Source organism: Tachyglossus aculeatus, chromosome 2 (genome assembly GCF_015852505.1).
Source record: "Tachyglossus aculeatus isolate mTacAcu1 chromosome 2, mTacAcu1.pri, whole genome shotgun sequence".
Classification (NCBI taxonomy): Eukaryota; Metazoa; Chordata; class Mammalia; order Monotremata; family Tachyglossidae; genus Tachyglossus; species Tachyglossus aculeatus.
In genome coordinates, this window is record NC_052067.1 from 25,610,536 (window position 1) to 25,631,004 (window position 20,469).

A 20,469-nucleotide genomic window follows, 5' to 3' on the forward strand; every position below is an offset into this window, starting at 1 on the left:
TTCCGACTGGTACTTCCCAAGTGCCTGGTACAGGGCTCTGCACACAGTAAGCGCTCAATAAATATGACAATGAATGAAATTCTGGACACCCGGTTCTATCGCTTCATCCATCCATTTAAGCAATGCAGGATTGAAGAGTTGAAAGACTTTTACCGCAGAATTTAGCTGTCCGCTGCTAAGACTCGGAAGGCGCAAATTTACAAAACCTAGGGGGCAATACTGTGAAATCAAAAACCATCCTGAATTCTGCCAAAGACCCCACTGACTGATGGAACTCCGCCCCAAATTTCCATCCATGAGTATTAAAATCAATAGCTTGTGAGGATCTGAATATGATAGAAGGGGGTAAAAAAACATCATAATGAAGTCAGTGCTTGAAGAAATATGGTAACCTGGCTGAAATTGATATTCATTAGGGTACTCTTTGCATGAATAGGGAGCATTTGGACTCTGTGGTCTTTATCAGAGCCCCAGCTGGTAATGGTTGAAGGTTAATGCCTTACTCCATTCTGTTCAATTTTCTATCCTAATTAGCCCTCCAAATCTATAGCTGTGAGCACCAAGTGTCTGTGCTCAAAAGAAACTAATTAATGCTAGCAAATTAGATCAAGTCCAAAGATCCAACAGCCAAACTCTTAGTTAAATGCTCCTTGTTAATAGGAAGTGTAGCTGTCAATAACTGCTGTTGGTGGCTATAATGAGGCGTCTTTCTTTCATTGAAAGTGATTTCATTTCTCTTTGTCCTGGTAAAAGCTGTTCCATTCCCTTCAGAAATCCAAGTTGCAGTGGTGAAACTAGCCGTCTGACCCAATTCTTGGGATCAGCAGGGTTGAAATGACACAAACATTTTTTAAAAAGATCTCCCCTTAATCATGTCTTAGACAAAGTCAGAAGTCCTCCGCTACTATTCAAAATCCATACATTTAAAACACAGATTATTACAATTGGTCCTCATATTACCTTCATCCAGAAAATTAAAATCCTTTAACAAAGTTAGGATAAGAAACACCAAAAAAAGGGATTAAGTGCAGATGGAAGTCTCGTGATTCTAGATTGCATCTTCTGATTTTAATTTACATATAGCTGTTCTGTCTGCCCAGTTTCTTGAGCAACGTTCCATACAATCCCCTTCGTGCCAACTCATTATAGCTAGACGGACACTAGATATCTTAAACTTAAATGTATACACTCCTAAAACGATGTCCTTTTTGCACCATTTGGTCTAGAAATTCAAGGTCTTTGCCAAAAAAAGAGCCAAAATGGATGAAATTTTATCAGATATACATTGTAAAGATGAAAATTAACTTTCACCTAGTTCACAGTTCTAAATAATCCAAGACAACGCATTTAAAAGTCATTATAGTAATAAATAGGTAGTGCCCTCTAAACAATGTACTTTTTTAGGACAATAGAGGATAAAAGTTCTGTTTCCTCTTAATCCCCTTTGTTTTTTAATGGCATTTGTTAAGCGCTTACTATGTGCCACGCACTGTACTGAGGTCTGGATTGACCTGAAGTTTTCGAACGAGCTGTAGAGCCTTCCCCCGGCCCCCTCCAAAAAAAAAACCAGCATCACGTTTTTTAATCTTTATACCTCCCCTGTATTTAATAATTGAATGATTCAAATAATCTAAGTGTATCCTTCATCATATTATTATATGTTCCAAAAATATCTAGAATTCAAGAAATAAGTTGCACCGTTTTTAAACACCACTTAAAGGATATGCCATCTTGAAAAGTTTCAAGACAGTATGTTTTTTGGTAACCTCACTTGTGTAGCTGAAGCCCATAAAGCTGCAACGGGTATTATGTATTACCAAATCTGGATTATTATTGATCTCCTTTCTGTCCACGCCATAGGGTAGATGTGTAAAACAATTCACTAGCAAGTCTTATGAACATCTTGACACCAAAGTGTCATATGGATGAGCAAATCTGACTAACGAGAGGAAAAAAAACTGAACTGTCACCCTGACTCTTCTTTAACTTTCCCTCTAGCTTACCTGAGATGGTAAAATTGAGAAGATATCTCCCTAAAGCGGGCAACCTTCTTGGGGCCGTCAGTGGTGGCACCTGCCTATGCCAGCTGTGCCTTGGGAAGGCCTGTTTGCAGGCGTCAACGGGTTAATCTGTCCTGACACCTGGAGGGTGTTTGCTCTGATTAATGGACCTTGGTCGTTTTTCATTATAGCAGAGAACATGGGCAATGCCAGGGAACGGATCTCAGCTTGATGTTACTACGTATTTCACGCTTCCCCTTATCCACACGACCGATAAGAGAGCGGGTTAATACACCGCCACTTCATTTGCGGTCAAGAAGGGCCACTCTGCTACCTCCCTGTGTCTTTCGCCTGAAAACCACCACCATGTCGATCAGATGTACAATCCACCCTTCTCTTGCGGGTCTTGATCTGTCAAGTGCAAAGGTCACTCTCTGGAGCAGGTGGCCCCCACGGGGACAACTACCGTTTGCAGTGACAGAGCATTGTTGAGCAAGCACGTATTACTGAAACCACGGTTGACACTGGCCAGGCTCTACTCCAGGGAAGCCTGCAGTCCTGTGCTGCGGCCCATCATCTTCACTAAGTATCAATTTGGGCCCTCAAGGAGGAGCGGGCTACTGGGAAAAGGAGGGAAGGATGAGGAAATGGTCCTTGCCAGGAACACTTGGCCGACCTCTAGAAGAAGAGTTCGTTGGGTTTCACGTTCATTTCTGCAGTTTATTTAGCGGTAGTTTTCCCAGATTACACACTGTTCAACTGGCGGTGACAATCACGGGGATGCTGTTCATGGAGGGAAAGAACGACGGGAAAGATGACAAGGAAGGGGAAAAATTGGCAGATCAACGTACTTATGCCCAAAAGGACACAGGAACGCCCTGCAGTGTTAAAAAACATTCTGCTTAAAGGGGACTGAGAGTAACACTAGGCACTCTGGACTTTCGCAGATCACTGACTTAAAGAAAACTGAGATTAGTTAAATTTTAACATATGACAATTAACCACAGAGCAGCCCTAGAAACAAAAATTCCTCTAATCAGAATTTTTTTTTAATTGGAAAGCTGGATGTAGATGAAAATTCATTTGCGAACTGCTTTGGGACCCAAAGAAAAAAAAATTGTAGAAAATCGTCCCCAAAGAACTGGTTAAAATACATCATTGCCGCCGTTTTACACCCTGTAGTTCAAACCATTATAATACTTTTCTCAAGATCTACATGATCTGTTTACAGCTTTGTGTACGAATCAAACAAGTGGCTGTGGAAGGTTAGAGATTCCGTCATTTTAAAGCAAGACTTGGGACTATATATATATACCTGTATATATGTATACATATATATATATATATCTATATATATATACACACACATGTATATATATGTATATATATATAAATATATATACACCTGTATATATGTATATATGTTTGCACATATTTATTACTCTATTTATTTATTTTACTTGTACATATCTATTCTATTTATTTTGTTAATATGTTTGGTTTTGTTCTCTGTCTCCCCCTTCTAGACTGTGAGCCTACTGTTGGGAAGGGACTGTCTCTATATGTTGCCAACTTGTACTTCCCAATTGCTTAGTACAGTGCTCTGCACACAGTAAGCACTCAATAATTACGATAGATGATTGATTGATTGATTGATTGACTAGGAATTCGTAGATTCTTAAATTTATACTCCAGAAGTCAACATCACTTCTATCCACTGTCCTCTGAAATCAACATTTTTACTGCATTCATTCATTCACTCAATCGTATTTATTGAGCGCTTACTGTCTGCAGAGCACTGTACTAGGCGCTTGGGAAGTACAAGTTTGCAACATAAGTTTACTTACTGGATAGAGCAGCACAGGTGTTACTTAAAAATGAAATAAAACCATTTACTTCTTTAGTTGGATCCTGATTCAGGTCAAATTTCTGTGGTTTCAGAGTCACGCTCAATTCACCCCTCAAACAGTAATTTACTAACACAATGATTAACAGTAGCTACCTTTTTTCTAAACCAGATTATCTCTGGTTTCCTAAATCCTACCTACAGCTTAATGATGAGAAAATAAAGCTCATTCAACAATCAGAGCCAGCAGGCTAACCCTCCATCTTGCTCTGCACGCAGTAAGCGCTCAATAAATACCATGGATTTGCATAGTGCTGGGTCCTAGTGAGGTGAAAGCATATGGATAACATCACGTGCTTAGTACATCAAGCGCTTAGTACAGTGCTCTGCACATAGTAAGCGCTCAATAAATACGATTGATGATGATGTTAATCCTTAGAGGGCTTAATCCAGGAAGCCATCATCAAGAGAATCACCTTCACTTGTCGGGGGAAGGGACCGTGTCTACCAAATCCATTATACTGTACTCTCCCAAGCGCTTAGTACAGTGGTCTGCAAACAACGACCTTTCAAATACCACTCATTGACTGAATCAAAAGGCTGGAAGATACCACTATGGATCCCACTATGGATCCTATTCTTAAAACTGTAAACTGTAAATTTGATTACCTAGCACAAAACCAGGAACTTTTTCCTCTTGCCTACGCTATTTCTCCCGCTGCACTATGAACTTCATCCCTCTTATTCTGTCTTAGATGGAGGGGGGACCAGCCCTCTTTTCTCAAATAAGCCATCTCAATTTGAGTGTTTAATTCATACAGCTTATTTTCTAATATTCTAGACATCTAGACTGTGAGCCTGTTGTGGGGTAGGGATTGTCTCTATTGGTTGCTGAACTGTACTTCCCAAACACTGAGTACAGTGCTCCACACACAGTAAGTGCTCAATAAACATGACTGATGAATGAATATCTTATTCTGATGGATCCTCTCCAGATTCAATCCCCCTAAACCCAAAAGTGCACGCACACACATACACACACACACACACACACCATTCAGGGCTCAAGAGGACACCACTCAATCATATTTGAGTGCTTACTGTGTGCAAAACACTGTACTAAGTGCTTGGGAGAGTACAATGTAACACGGTTGTTAGACATGTTCCCTGCCCAAAACCAGAAGCCCTCCCCCAACCCAGAGAGGACAGAGGTTGCTCAGATCTCTTTCTCCAACCCTGGAGGTACAAAAGACTTCCCCCCAAATTCCATCCCTTGGCCAGGAAACGGAATCAAGTCATTCCCTCAATCTTCTGTAGCACTGACCTCCAAGAAGAAAGTGGGTTTATAACTATGGGCTCATTTTGTACACACAGGTCTATACACCCATGCATTTGTATTTCCCAAGCTCCTACCACACTACATTCAGTGGGCCCTCATTAAGTACTATTACTTCTAAATTTGACGATTACAAAGCTCGCGCTAACCGTGCAAAATGATGTCAGCTGCCAAGACAACCGCACATTAAGCTCCTGGAGAATGAGGACATCTGTAAGGAGCTCTACAGCCACGTTAAAGCAGCCCTATTGGAACCGGGAACTCAATTCCCCATATAAACAATGAGTGGGCATTTCTGCATCATTCAATCAATCGTATTTATTGAGCACTTACTGTGTGCAGAGCACTGTACTAAGTGCATCAGGCTATCTACTTGGAAGACCTTAAAGACGTAAGGCTTAACAGGAGAGGAGTCAATGATTTGAGGGAAACGCTTTAGAAATTGAAGACTTTCTCTGACAAACCAATGAACAGAAACAAGACCAGCATCCTGAATAAAAGGATGGGTGGCCTGTTATTCTCCATAATTAAAGACTCGATAAAGGGTGAAGCCAATTCAGAGTTTGTCCACAGACCCGCCAGGCAAGGCAGGGGCCCGACTCACCACAGGCGGGAGCACCAATACATCTAATGTTGAGTAACTAGCTCCTCAAAAGCAGCATGGCCCAGTAGATAGAGCACAGGCCTGGGAGTAAGGAGGTCTTGGGTTCTAATCCCGGCTTCACCACTTGTCCGCTGGCTGACCCTGGGCAAGTCACTTCACTTACCTCATCTGTAAAATTCAGTCACATTTATTGAGCACTTACTTTGTGCAGAGCACTGTACTATTGAGACTCTAAGCCCCACATGGGACAGGGACTGTGTCCAACCTGATTTGCTTGTAACTACCCAGATGCTTAGTACAGTGCCTTGCACTTAGTAAGCGCATGACATCATTATCATCATTATTATTATTATTAACAAACACCATGTGAAAAGAGAGAATGCCCAGTCTGGGAGCACCAGTTACAGGAGAGGGCCCCAGACCTGGGTAAGAAGCACAGCCAGAAAGGTGACAACATGACTTGAAGACGGCCAGTAAGCAGAGTTAAATCAAATACATTTTAGGATTCTACTGATAAGCACAGAACATAAGTGATGATTGTAAAGAGGACTCATGTTTCCTCTATTTACTATATTCATATTCAATCAGTCACCAAGTCCTGTCGGTTCTACCTTCACAGCATCGATAAAATCTGCCCCTTCCTCTCCATCCAGACTGCTACTGCAAGGACGTAAGTATCCTAACCCTGCTTTGATTAATGCATAAGCCTCCCGTCTCTCCTCACTCCAGTCCATACTTCACTTTGATGCCTGGATCATTCTTCTAAAACACTATTCAGTCCACGTTTCCCCACTCCTCAAGAGCCTGCAGTGGCTGCCCAGCCACCTCTGCATCACCAATGATTTGCCCGTGTCCTACATCTGGCCCAGAAAAAGCCCCTTCATATGCCGGACCACAGCTCTTCTCACCTCAAAAGCTTCATTAAAATTACTGCTTCTCCAAGAAGCCTTCTCCAACTAAGCCCTCATTTCTCCTATTCCCTCTCCCTTTTGTGACACCAAAGCACTTGGATCTGTACCGTTCTAGCACCTGATAATCATCCCACCCTCAGCTCCACAGAACCTATGTAGTTTCCGTATATTAATGCCTGCCACCCCCTCTAGACTGTAAGCTCCTGGTGGGCCGGGTACACATCTACCAACTCCGTTGTACTGTACTCTCCCAAACGCTTAGTACAGTGCTGTGTACTATATACTTATGTACGCTCATCAGGAAAACATTTGAAAATTCTTCCCTTGGACTGCAGCTGGGAATTTTTTAAATTGTTTCAGTTATGAATTGAATTTTAAAATCATTGATAAACTGACGGCTGCACTGAAGTTCTGGAAGATGGACTACTGGCACCTCAGTGAAAATTCAAAAAACTTAATTCATTGGCTATGCGACTTTGGGGCTAAGGATTAAATTCAGTCGATATCACAAAGGAATGCGTTTGAGTTTTAGATGAATACTTCAGTCTTACCTTGAACTTCATCAGAACATCTCTCCTTGGCTTTTTCTCTCATAATTTTGGGAATTAGAACATCTTTTTCTACATGTCTGAGATGAAGGTCTTCTACAAGAAAGCAAAGTTATTTCTTTAGTCAGGAAAAAGTCATATTTCAATTCACAGGATAATGTAACACTTTATAATACTAGACCAAATCTCAACTAAGTCAGCACAATGATAAAGAAACTTAGAATGAATAAGCTAGAGGGGATTATTTTTAGCTACTATCCAAATGAAACAAACATGATTCTTTTCTGTACAACCATAAACAATACTGGGTACTTGTATCAGAAACATGATGAAAAGGAACAAAAAAATTCTCAGGAACAAGAAGTTCTACATCAATGTCACATTCTTTGTTCATTTCATCCTTACTGTACCTATCAAAATGCAAATGACTAATCAAAAAATTACTATTTTTTGAGATTAATATTGCAATCAGCCCTGGATATGCCTAACTAGAGACCGACCAGCAGTTCCTATAGCTTCATGCTATTACCGAAAATCAAAGGCAATTATTGAGGTGGCCAGTTCTCTCAGCTCCTGTTATCTGGCTGCAGTGACTGATGCCTGAGAAAGCGACCACCTCCCCAGCAAGACTGGATGCTACTAATCAATCAATCGTATTTATTGAGCGCTTACTGTGTGCAGAGCACTGTACTAAGCGCTTGGTAAGTACAAGTTGGCAACATATAGAGACAGTCCCTACCCAACAGTGGGCTCACAGTCTAGAAAGGGGAGACAGAGAACAAAACCAAACATATTAACAAAATAAAATAAATAATAATAAATAATAAATAATAATAATATAAATAAATAAATAAAATGCTCCTAGAGGGCAGAGATCACTGCTGTTTGTACGGCCTTCTCCCAAGCACTTAGTACAGTGCTCTGCACACAACTGTTGCTCAAAAAATGCTTTTGGTTGACTTTCTTCAGTGAAGTCCGAACTAGAGAACCTACTGGGGCTTCCCTCAGCTATTTCCTCTCCATTCCTGTGTCGCCGACACCACAATCACCAAGCAATCTCCCACTTATTCTCTAGTTGTCTTCCTATTTTTCATCCACCTGAAGCCATTTCAAATACCCCAAATTCTACGTTCAGGAAAATGGAACGAGCGTATTTTTCGAAAGGCGTTATCGCAGGGAAATGTTTTTGACCAGAACATGCATATGACAAATCTAACTTTTAGAGCCAAATTAATGTTAGCCAGGATGGCGAAACACAGAGAAGGTTATGTTTTCGACTATTGTTTTGCAATTCGTTTTCTTTTTCACTTGCCCGATAAAGGCGCCAATGCCCAAACTGTCAGGCCCTCTTATGACCTATGCTGGTGAGGTGGATTTCTCATCTAATTTATTTTAAATCTTTCTGGTTCTGGAGGTTATGAGAAATGAAGTCAGTGCAGCAGTTCGCCATTAGCTCCTGGGAATCTTTGGCCATCCAGGCATTGAGGAGTGTCTCTTTGATCATTTTACTGATAGCTCTGGGGATGGTGAGGTCATCATCGTTTTCCGGGTGACCTTTAAAAAATTCTCCTGCTCCACGGGGAAAGGCATATTTCCCACCTGGAAGTCACACTGAGCAATGGGGGCTGGAGCCAAAGGAAATCAGGGTGCCAGTCAATCGATCCATAAATAACCGGTTGCAGAACACTGTACTAAGTGCTTGGCAGAGTACGGTACAACAGAGTTGGCAGATCTGATCTCTGCCCACGACCAGTCACGAAAGGGAAGGTGCCATGTGAGATGGTACCGGGAAATCGAGATGGAGGGGAAGGGCAAGGTGAGAGAAAACGAGGCGGTTAAAAAAAAGGAAATCTGGGAGAAGGGGGTCCTCTCCCAACTGCTTAATATACTGCTCTGCACACAGTAAGCACTCAATAAATACGATCGATTGATTGGGGACTGCCTGGGCCAAGAAAGGTAAAACCGTTTGCTCATTAGTTAACTGAATTTTGCACTGGAAGGCGAAACTGGCCAAAAAAGAATATAAAAATTGAGCATTTGGGGGGGCTCAATTAAAGGCCTTCTGCAAAAGGAACAGATGCTTTCCTTGTGCCAAGAGAAATATGTGGCCATTTTTCAGGGCAGCATCTTTAAAAAACAATACACTACTGATTATAGACAGCACTACTACCCCAGCCTTCATATTGGAGAAATTAAAGCAAACATTTCCATCAGGAGAGAAAGTTCGCAACTTTCCTACCATCTGTAGAATAGTATAAAATTTAAAAGCTAATTCATTATTGATAAAAGGCTGTACATTTTCACACTTTCTTACCATTACATTCATTTCCCTTAAAAGAATGTTCCAGTTCTTAAAGGCTTAACATTTTTCAATTAAGAAAGATTTCCGTCTTCTTCGATATTTTTACTTCATAAAATACTAAGACTAAAACATCCGGGTTCATATATTTACTAGGAAATTCAAAATTTCAAAGTAAAATTAAAATTGAGATGAAATTCATTGGCTACTCAGAGCTTTCTTCATCTGTTTACACTCCAAATCCACAGGACAATATAGCAAGCCAGTGATGCTTACTATATCTCCCGCCACATCACTACTCCTGATAAACTGTGTCTAATTTGATTATCTTGTAACTACCTCAGTACTTATTACCTTGCTTGGCACTTAATAAACACTTAACATATATCATCTTTTTATTATTATTAGCAGCGTCATCAAGGTAAAAGAGGCAAAAACAGCTCATTTTTCCCAAGAAGGGATTTTCCTTTTTCAGATATTTCTGTTTTTAAATGAAAGTTGGAGGAACTATCGGGATCCCAATTCCTGACCCTCAAGCGATGTTCCAAGAAAACTGGACACAGCCCGACACTTGGTATCACAATTTCGCCCGACTCTGGATGGGAAATCCTTGAGAAATGTAATATTAGAACCTGTTTCCCGCCCCCTCAACCGCTGACACCTTTCATTAAGAGGTCATTTATCTCTCTTTTAATACGCGTGGTGTTTCTTGCTACGTGCCAAGCACTGCACGAAGCACTGTTCATTGCAATCAGATCAGTCATGGTCCCTGCCACACATGGGGCTCACGGTCAAAATAAGAGATATTTAATCTCCATTCGTCCGATAAGGACACTGGGCACAAGGAAATCAATCATTTTTACTGAGCACCTACCGTGGGCAGAGCACTGTAGTAACTACTTGGGAGAGTACAATATAATACAGTTGGCAGACACACTCCCTGCCAATAATGAACTTACAGTTAATTGAAGGTAAAGCAAAGAGCTGCAATTAGAACCCAAGTTCTCTGCCTCCCAAACTGTGCTTTTTCCATTAGAACAGGCTGCTTTTCATACCTGCACATAGTAAGCGCTTAATAAATGCCATTATTATTATCATTATTATTATTATTATTATTATTATTATTATTATTATTCCTCTGTTACACTCAGGTATCTGCGACCTTTATTTTTTGGCTCTGTATGCAAGAGAGAGTGCTCTCGGTAAGCAAGAGGGTGAAAATGCTGTTATAAAAATAATCCGCTTTCTATCAAGAGTGAATTTGTAGTGACCCCATTTAACAGCCTTACTGTTATTCTACGTTACCATTTTAATGAGAAGTTTCCTCATCCGCCATAACAAAAATTGATTGAAAAAGTTGCATTAACCTCTCGCCTGCTTTAATTTACAAAACCCTACTCCTGAGAATGACATCCAAGCAGATAAATACGTATTTTACTTTCTATTGTTCATATATTTGGCATCCAGTTGATTTTAATTATTCAAGCAAAGGAACAATGAAGAAGAGCATTGCTAGGGATAATAGAAATGAAAAAAATCCTTCTCTTTCATATATATAAATATAGTTTATATTTACAGTAAATATAAATAGTAAATACATTTATATATTTATTCATATATAGTAAATATAGTTTATATATATAAACTATTGTTCATATATTTGGCATCCAGTTGATTTTTAATTATTCAAGCAAAAGAACAATGAAGAAGAGCATTGCTAGGGATAATAGAAATGAAAAAAATCCTTCTTTCTCATATATATATAAATAGTTTATATTTACAGTAAATATGAATAGTAAATACATTTATATATTTATTCATATATAGTAAATATAGTTTATATATATAAACTATTGTTCATAGTTGGCATCCAGTTGATTTTTGATTATTCAAGCAAAGAAACAATGAAGAGCACTGCTAGAGATAATAGAAATGAAAAAAATCCTTCTCTCAAATATATATAGTTTATATTTACAGTAAATATAAATAGTAAATATATTTATATATTTACTCACATATAGTAAATATAGTTTATATATATATAAACTATTGTTCATATATTTGGCATCCAGTTGATTTTTAATTATTCAAGCAAAGGAACAATGAAGAAGAGCATTGTTAGAGATAATAGAAATGAAAAAAATCATTCTCTCATATATATATTTATATTTACAGTAAATAGATTTATATATTTACTCACATATAGTAAATATAGTTTACATATATATATAAACTATTGTTCACATATTTGGCATCCAGTTGATTTTTAATTATTCAAGCAAAGAAACAATGAAGAGGAGCATTGCTAGAGATAACAGAAATGAAAAAAATCCTTGTCTCTCATATATATAGTTTATATTTACAGTAAATATAAATAGTAAATAGATTTATATATTTACTCATATATAGTAAATATAGTTTATATATATAGTAAATATAGTTTATATATAGTAAATATAGTTTATAAATATATAGTAAATAAAGTTTATATATATAGTAAATATAGTTTATATATATAGCAAATGAAGTTTATATATATAGCTAATATAGTTTATATATAGCAAGTATAGTTTTATATATATAGCAAATATAGTTTATACATAGCAAATATAGTTTATATATATAGCAAATACAGTTTATATATATATATATATATATATATATATAGCAAATATAGTTTATATATACATACATATAGTAAATTATACATATATATACTACTGTTGGGGCCTTTTTTTGTTTGACTCGTCCCTACAGTTGGGGGATGGTAGGAATTACCCTTGGGAATTCCAAATTATTATTATTATTATTACTATGGTATTTAAGCGCTTACTATATGCCAGACACTGTACTGAGCACTGGGGTAATCAGGTTGGACCCGGTCCCTGTCCCCCATTGGGCTCACAGTCTCAATCCCCATTTTACAGATGATGGAACCGAGGCCCAGAGAAGTGACGTGACTTGCCCAAGGTCACACCGCAGACGAGGGGCAGAACCGGGATTAGAACTCAGGTCCTTCCGATGCCCAGGCCCGGGCTCTATCCATAGGCCATGTTGCTTCTCAACCTCTTTTCCTGAGAAGCAGCGTGGCTCAGTAGGAAAGAGCCCGGGCTTTGGAGTCAGAGGTCATGGGTTCAAATCCCCGCTCCGCCCATTGTCAGCTGTGTGACTTTGGGCAAGTCACTTCACTTCTCTGGGCTTCAGTTCCCTCTTCTGTAAAAAGGGGATTAAGACTGTGAGCCGCACGAGGGACAACCTGATCACCTTGTAACCTCCCCAGCGCTTAGAACAGTGCCTTGAACGTAGTAAGCGCTTAATAAATACTATTATAATTATTATTATTATTATTATTATTATTATTATTACTCCTCTGCCCCTTCCATCCTCCTCCCCGTCCCTCCCTCTCCACATCTGCAGGAAAGAAAGTCTTTACCTACAGCTTTGGCCTGCTGCCCTCCTCTATCCTCACAAGACGTCTTGCTGCCTTTTCTCCAGTCAACTGACCGGTTGTGCCCAGTGGCTACCAGTTTCCCATGCCTCAAGGTACGCAATCCACACACCATTACCTGAAAATCTTATTTGACGACAAATCAATCAATCAATTGTATTTATTGAGCGCTTACCGTGTGCAGAGCACTGTACTAAGCGCTTGGGAAGTACAAGCTGGCAACATATAGAGACAGTCCCTACCCAACAGTGGGCTCACAGTCTAGAAGGGGGAGATGAAGTTGCAGGGTCTGTGAAATACCTTATCGGCAGTTAATAATGTTTTGAAAATGATCTGGAGTTTCCTTCGACTTTTTCCCATTTGGCGGGATATTATAGTCACTCCTGCATTTGGTATAATCTGGAAATTTAAATCAAGGTTTCCCGAAGCGTGGCCGGCCACGGCGCTTGGAGCGTCTTTCGAATGAGGCGAAAGGGCTTACAAATGTAGATATGACTGACTGACTGATAGATAAGAGGCCTGTTGTGGGAGGTATAATATAGGTCACATTTGTTGTCCACTGCCGTTTTTATAGCAGGCACTCGGCTGAATGCCAATCAATCAATCAATCGTATTTATTGAGTGCTTACTGTGTGCGGAGCACTGGACTAAGCGCTTGGGAAGTACAAGTCGGCAACACGTACATACGAAGTGCTGGGGTAGATACAAAGTTGGACACAGTTCATGTTCCACATGGGACTCACAGTCTCAATCCTCATTTTACAAATGAGGGAACTAAGGCACCGAGAAGTCAAAACGGGGGTTAGAACCTAGGTCTTTCTGACTCCCAAACCCATTTTCCATTGATTTAGACCATGCTGCTTCTCAATGGCCAAGATAGTTAAGAAATAAACATTATCTCCTGGAAAGAAATCAAGCCCCAAGCTACTTTTGTATCCAGAAGCTGAATGAAAGCATCTTTCAGAATCATAAAATGCAGAGAGAAATCATAGTTTGCACAGAAAGACATGCTTTTGTGTACAAGTTGAGAAGTGACCTAGAAATAAGAATAATGGCATTTGTTAAGCACTTACAGTGTCAGTGTCCCACCCTCCTGAACGGAAATTTGGGGACCCTTTGATGAGTCGAACAGGAATTTTTACTCAGAAGTTCCTGTCCCTTGAAGGGCAAACCATCCATCAGTGGCACTTACTGAGTGCGGCATCATCTCCTGTTTGGGAAGGACAGATGTGCCTCGTTGCTGAGACCTCTGCGTGAAGGAATTGGTTTCTGCGCTAGTGGTGGGGGCCGTGCCATTTGGGGCTCACGGTCTTAGAGGGAGGGAGGGCGGGTGTGCTTTAGCTCCATTTTACCGAGGAGGACACTGAGGCCCAGGACTGGGCTCACCTCCTCCAGTAGGCCTTCCCAGACTGAGCCCCTTCCTTCCTCTCCCCCTCGTCCCCCTCTCCATCCCCCCTTCTTACCTCCTTCCCTTCCCCACAGCACCTGTATATATGTATATATGCTTGTACATATTTATTACTCTATTTATTTATTTATTTATTTTACTTGTACATATCTATTCTATTTATTTTATTTTGTTAGTATGTTTGGTTTTGTTCTCTGTCTTCCCCTTTTAGACTGGGAGCCCACTGTTGGGTAGGGACTGTCTCTATATGTTGCCAATTTGTACTTCCCAAGCGCTTAGTACAGTGCTCTGCACATAGTAAGCGCTCAATAAATACGATTGATGATGACGATGGGAAGAGGCTTGCCCGAGGTCTCCGGACCAGTGGCCAAACAGGGATTTGAATCCAGCTCTCCTAACTCCCAGCCCCGAGGTCTGTCCACTCCACCATGCTGCTCCGATTTGCAAACCACTCTCTTCCCAGAACAAGAGTTGGGGTTCAACAGGTTATTTTGGAGGGGACAAACAAGGTCCAGCGCGGTTTGAGAAGCAGATTCATTCAACTGTATTGACTGAGCGCTTACTGTGTGCAGAGCACCGTCCCAAGCGCTTGGAAATTCCAATCCAGCAATAAGGAGAGACAATCCCTGCCCACACCGGGCTTCCAGTCTAGAAGGGGATCTTAGTAGAGTGCTCAACAAACAATAAAATAAACTATTTTCAGTATTATCATTAGCAATTGATAATTGGAGAATTGGAGTAATTGGAGAAGCAGCGTGGCTCAATGGAACGAGCGCGGGCTTTGGAGTCAGAGGTCATGGGTTCAAATCCCGGCTCCACCAACTGTCAGCTGTGTGACTTTGGGCAAGTCACTTCACTTCTCTGGGCCTCAGTTACCTCATCTGGAAAATGGGGATTAAGACTGTGAGCCCCCCGTGGGACAACCTGATCACTTTGTAACCTCCCCAGTGCTTAGAACAGTGCTTTGCACATAGTAAGCGCTTAATAAATGCCATCATTATTAGTATCGCTGACCAGAGGATGGTCTCACAGAAAGAGGGGCTAAAGAAGACGCGGTGGTAAATGAGACAAGTGGTCACTCCTGTTGTTTCCAATCATCACTGCCAGCCTGACTTTCATTGTCTGCACACAATATGATTTTTTTTTTTACAAAATACTAATTAGCACAAAAGCGAATTAGTCCAAATATCTTAAAGCCAACTGCAACAGTTCAAGAATTTGAAGTCAATGGCTTCTTTACAAAACAATAAGTTTAAGATTCAGCGTCAATAGTGTGGAGGCATGGATATGTACATCTCTGCATAAAAAGGTTCCGGTTTTTCAATTTCCTTGCCATGTATTCAATCAGATCAAATTAAGTTAAAGTAAAAGGACGACAACACCATGGAAAATTTCCAAAGCTCTAACTTCTCACCATTCTATCATCACCTCGAAGTCAATTTTCACCTTTTTCACTGGCTGACTTTGTTAGCTCACATTTTGCTTTGGGGCTCATGTGTTCTTGCAATATGGCAGTACTGGATTCTGGGATCACAAATACATTTGCTAAAACCCACTACGGCTCTGTAACAGTGGCAACCCAGGTATGCTACACGGTTTGGAAAACACATCAGAGAGCAGGGCAACAATGAACCTTTTTAAAGAAATTAAAACACTTCCTTTGCATTACTGTGGGCAGAGCACTGTATTAACCCTCTAGACTGTGGGCTCGTTGTGGGCAGGGAATGTGTCTGTCATCATACTGTATTTTGCATTTTTTAAAAAATGGGGATAAGATACCCGTTCTCCCCCACCTTATATACGTATTTTTATACTCTACTATCCTCATTTGGCTGCAGTTTATATTATTGGCTTCTAGAATGTGAGCCCACTGTTGGGTAGGGACTGTCTCTATATGTTGCCAACTTGTACTTCCCAAACGTTTAGTACAGTGCTCTGCACACAGTAAGCGCTCAATAAATATGATTGATTGGCTGCACTCAATAAATACGATTGAGTGAATACATTTTAACCATTTGCTATCTAGGAAAAGGACTGAGCCTCTCTCTTTCTTTCTGGAACTCATTCACTTTTCTTCGCTCGAAAAAGTGGCAATCAGACATTAGCGATACTGCTCCAGAACAGGGAAGCAGTATGAGAGAATCAATCTTATTTATTGAGAGCTCACTGTGTGCAGAACACTGTACTAAGCGCTTGGGAGAGAACAGGACAACAGAGTTGGTAGACCTGTTCCCTGCCCATCACAAACTTACAGTCGAGAGGGGGAAGAGAGAGGGGCACGGCTCAAATTCACAAGAGGCTCGCGGGGCGCTTCTATTCTAGCGGGGAGAGGAAGAGAGGAGCCGGACAGCAGCCACACGAACCCTGGAGTCACTGGGAAAAGGACATTTTAAAAAGGGCATCAATTCCAGCAGATGAGCCAGAGCTACGGTCCAAATGCAGATACTTCAGTTACTGCGTCAGGTTGGACGCCGTCCATGTCTCCTACGGGGCTCGCGGTCTTAATCCCCATTTTACAGGTGAAGTAACTGTGACACAGAGAAGTGAAGTGACTTGCCCAAGGTCACACAGCAGACAAGTGGAAGAGCTGGGGTGAGAACCCAGGACCTCTGACGGTCAGGCCCATCCTCTTTCCACTAGGCCATACTGTTTCTCCATCCCGCACTGAACCCCACATTAAATCCGCATGGTCCTACCCATCCACTCCTGAAGAGTGAACACGCCTACAGTGTGCAGGGCACTCTATTAAGCACTTGGAAAACTACATTAGACTTTGTAGACACGATCCCTGCCCTCAGGAAGCTTACAAACTTGCAGGGGAGATGGTCACTACAGTAAACTGCGGCCAGATGAAGGTAGTAGAGTACAAAAATATGCATATAAGGTGGGGGAGAACAGGTATCTTATCGCCATTTTTTAAAAATGAAGAAACTGAGGCAAAGGGAAGGTAAGTGGCTTGTCCAAAGTCACACGGCACATAAGCAGTGGAGCTGGGATTAGAACCCAGGTCCCCTGACTTCTGGATCCTAGGATTCTGACCTTTGAGGGTCTAGGGCTGTGGACTCACTGACTCTTGAAAATAATTCCTCCCCACAAAAAAAAAATTTTTTTTTAAATCAGGCAACCACGTGTTCTGGATTTAGTCCTTCACCTGACTAGAGTCAGAAGACCGAACAAGATGATTCATTCATTCATTCAATCGTATTTACTGAGCATTTACTGTGTGCAGAGCACTGTACTAAGCGCCTGGGAAGTACAAGTTGGCAACATACAGAGACGGTCCCTACCCAACAACGGGCTCACAGTCTAGATGATGCTAAAGATTCCTTCCAAAACCAGAATTCTAATCAAAAATAATGTCCTCGGAGTAGATGGGCGCCTTTTTCAACCAAATTGGTGGCCCAATTCCTTTAACCTGATGACTCTAAAAATGACATCCTATTGAAACTTTACTGTGTCAACAGTTATTGTATTTAAACCACAAAATGTGGTGATGACATTGCCCATTTCCAAAATAGCACCTTTTTCTTGGACCTCAGATTCTGCAGATTGCAAAAGGTGTGAAAACTCCTCTTCTACCCACACTGTTTTGCTAACCAAGATGATGCTAGAAAAGGACAATAAATCTTAAAGCTCACTGAAGCAGGAAGTTCTTATGCAACGCATTGTCAATATCAACTTCAGAATTGTCTTTCGTCTCCACAATTCAAAACAGATTTGCGTTATCTACACGAAAAAAAAACTCATAAAAAAATCAGGCAGAAGGCAAGAACAGGACAATCTCTTGAGAAGATCACCTTTGCAACTGGAAAGGAACGTGGTGTAAATAAGATTGAATTTCTTGGTTCAGAATTTAGATTAGAAACTATCAAGAAGCTGGATTCAAAGGTCAAAGAGAGTCACTAGAATTATGCCCCCGTTAGTCACTAGAGCTATGACTAGTCTAGTGACTTTAGTTACTAGAGTCCAGTTAGTTAGTTAGGCTAACTATCTAGTTAGGTCCCGGGGCCGTAGTTCAGGGGTTGAGCATTTGACTGCGGATCAAAAGGTCCCCGGTTCACATCCAGTTGTCTCCTAGTGAATTTACGTCTTTTCCCCCTTCCTCCTTCTGCCCTACCCCCTTCCCCTCCCCGCAGCACTCGTGTATATTTGCACATATTTATTACTCGATTGATTTTATTAATGATGTGTATATAACTATAATTCTATTTATTCTGATGGTATCGACGCCTGTCTACTTGTTTCGTTTTGTTGTTTGTCTCCCCCTTCTAGACTTTGAGCCCTTCGGTGGGTCGGGACCGTCCCTATATGTTGCCGATCTGAGGATGATGATGGCATTTATTAAGCGCTTACTATGTGCAAAGCACTGTTCTAAGCGCTGGGGGGATACACAGTGATGAGGTTGTCCCACGTGGGGCTCACAGTCTTCATCCCCATTTTACAGATGAGGGAACTGAGGCCCAGAGAAGTGAAGTGACTTGCCCAAAGTCACACAGCTGACAAGTGGCGGAGCCGGGATTTGAACCCATGACCTCTGACTCCAAAGCCCGTGCTCTTTCCCACTGAGCCACGCTGCTTCACGTGGCGATTTGTACTTCCCAAGCGCTTAGCACAGTGCTCTGCACACAGTAAGTGCTCAAGATATACGACCGAATGAATGAACAAAATAGGGGCAAAGTCCCTTTAAACAGCTTTCCTGAGTTTACATGTCTACGCTGCTTCAGTTCTCATTCTTACCAATGCCAGAACCCCCGAAAAATACCATTTTAATCGAAGTAACGGTGGTATTTGTTGCTCACTATGTGCTGAGCACTGAGACAGATACAAAACAACTATATGAGCCACAGCAGCCCACCCAGAGCCCACATTAAAAAGGGGAGGGAGACCAGGTATTTCATACCCATTTGATAGATGATGAGGCACAGAGAAACTAAGTGGCTAGCACGGCAGAGCTGAGATCAGCGCTTAGAACAGTGCTTTGCACATAGTAAGCGCTTAATAAATGCCATCATTATTCTTATTATTAGAAACCAGGCCTCCTGACTACCAAGGCTGTGCTCTTTCAACTAGGCCCCATTAAAAATTACAATCTGTCATCCTCTCTGCCCTGTATTTCCTCTAGACTTTGTGCTCACTGTGGGTGGGGACCGTGTCTACCACCTCTATTGTGCTGTACTCTCAATCAATCAATCAATCAATCGATCGTATTTATTGGGCGCTTACTATGTGCAGAGCACTGTACTAAGCGCTTGGGAAGTACAAATTGGCAACACATAGAGACAGTCCCTACCCAACAGTGGGCTCACAGTCTAAAAGGCTCACAGTCTAAAAAGTCTAAAAGCGCTCTCCCAAGCGCTTAGTACGGTGCTGTGCTCACAGTAAGTGCTCAGTAAATATGATTGATTAATCTTCCTCCCCTGGAGGACTCCACCTCCGAGGGGGCCCCCTCCCTGGGTACGCTGAAGCCCAGAGAACAGGACTGAGGTTGGGAGGAAACAAAGATTCATTCATTCAATCGTATTTATTGAGCGCTGACTGTGTGCAGAGCACTGGACTAAGCGCTTGGGAAGTCCAAGTTGGCAACATCTAGAGACGGTCCCTACCCAACAGCGGGCTCACGGTCTAGAAGGGGGAGGCAGCCAACAAAACAAATGAACAAAATAAAATAAATAGAATAAATATGTACAAGTAAAATAGAGTAGTAAATATGTACAAACATATAGTCACAGTCTAGAAGGGGGAAAACAGACAACAAAACAAAACATGTAGACAGGTGTCAAAACCGTCAGAATAAACAGAATTATAGCTACAGACAAATCATTAATTTTTTTTTAAAAAAAGCGCTTCGGCACAGTGTTCTGCCCACGGTAAGCGCTCAGTATTCTATTCTATTTATTTTATTTTGTTAGTATGTTTGGTTTTGTTCTCTGTCTCCCCCTTTTAGACTGTGAGCCCACTGTTGGGTAGGGACTGTCTCTATATGTTGCCAATTTGTACTTCCCAAGCGCTTAGTACAGTGCTCTGCACATAGTAAGCGCTCAATACGATTGATGATGATGATGATGACTG

The 20,469-nt window shown here is 41.1% G+C and overlaps 1 protein-coding gene across 1 annotated transcript in view; it reads right to left on the bottom strand.

Moving 5' to 3' along the window:
• CMC1 (C-X9-C motif containing 1) overlaps positions 1-20,469 on the bottom strand; it is a 74,532-nt gene that overhangs the window by 39,165 nt on the left and 14,898 nt on the right. Inside the window, exon 2 of the mRNA XM_038769543.1 lies at positions 7,249-7,341. Within this exon, the coding sequence (XP_038625471.1) occupies positions 7,249-7,341 (93 nt within the window). The remainder of the gene's footprint in view (positions 1-7,248; positions 7,342-20,469) is intronic.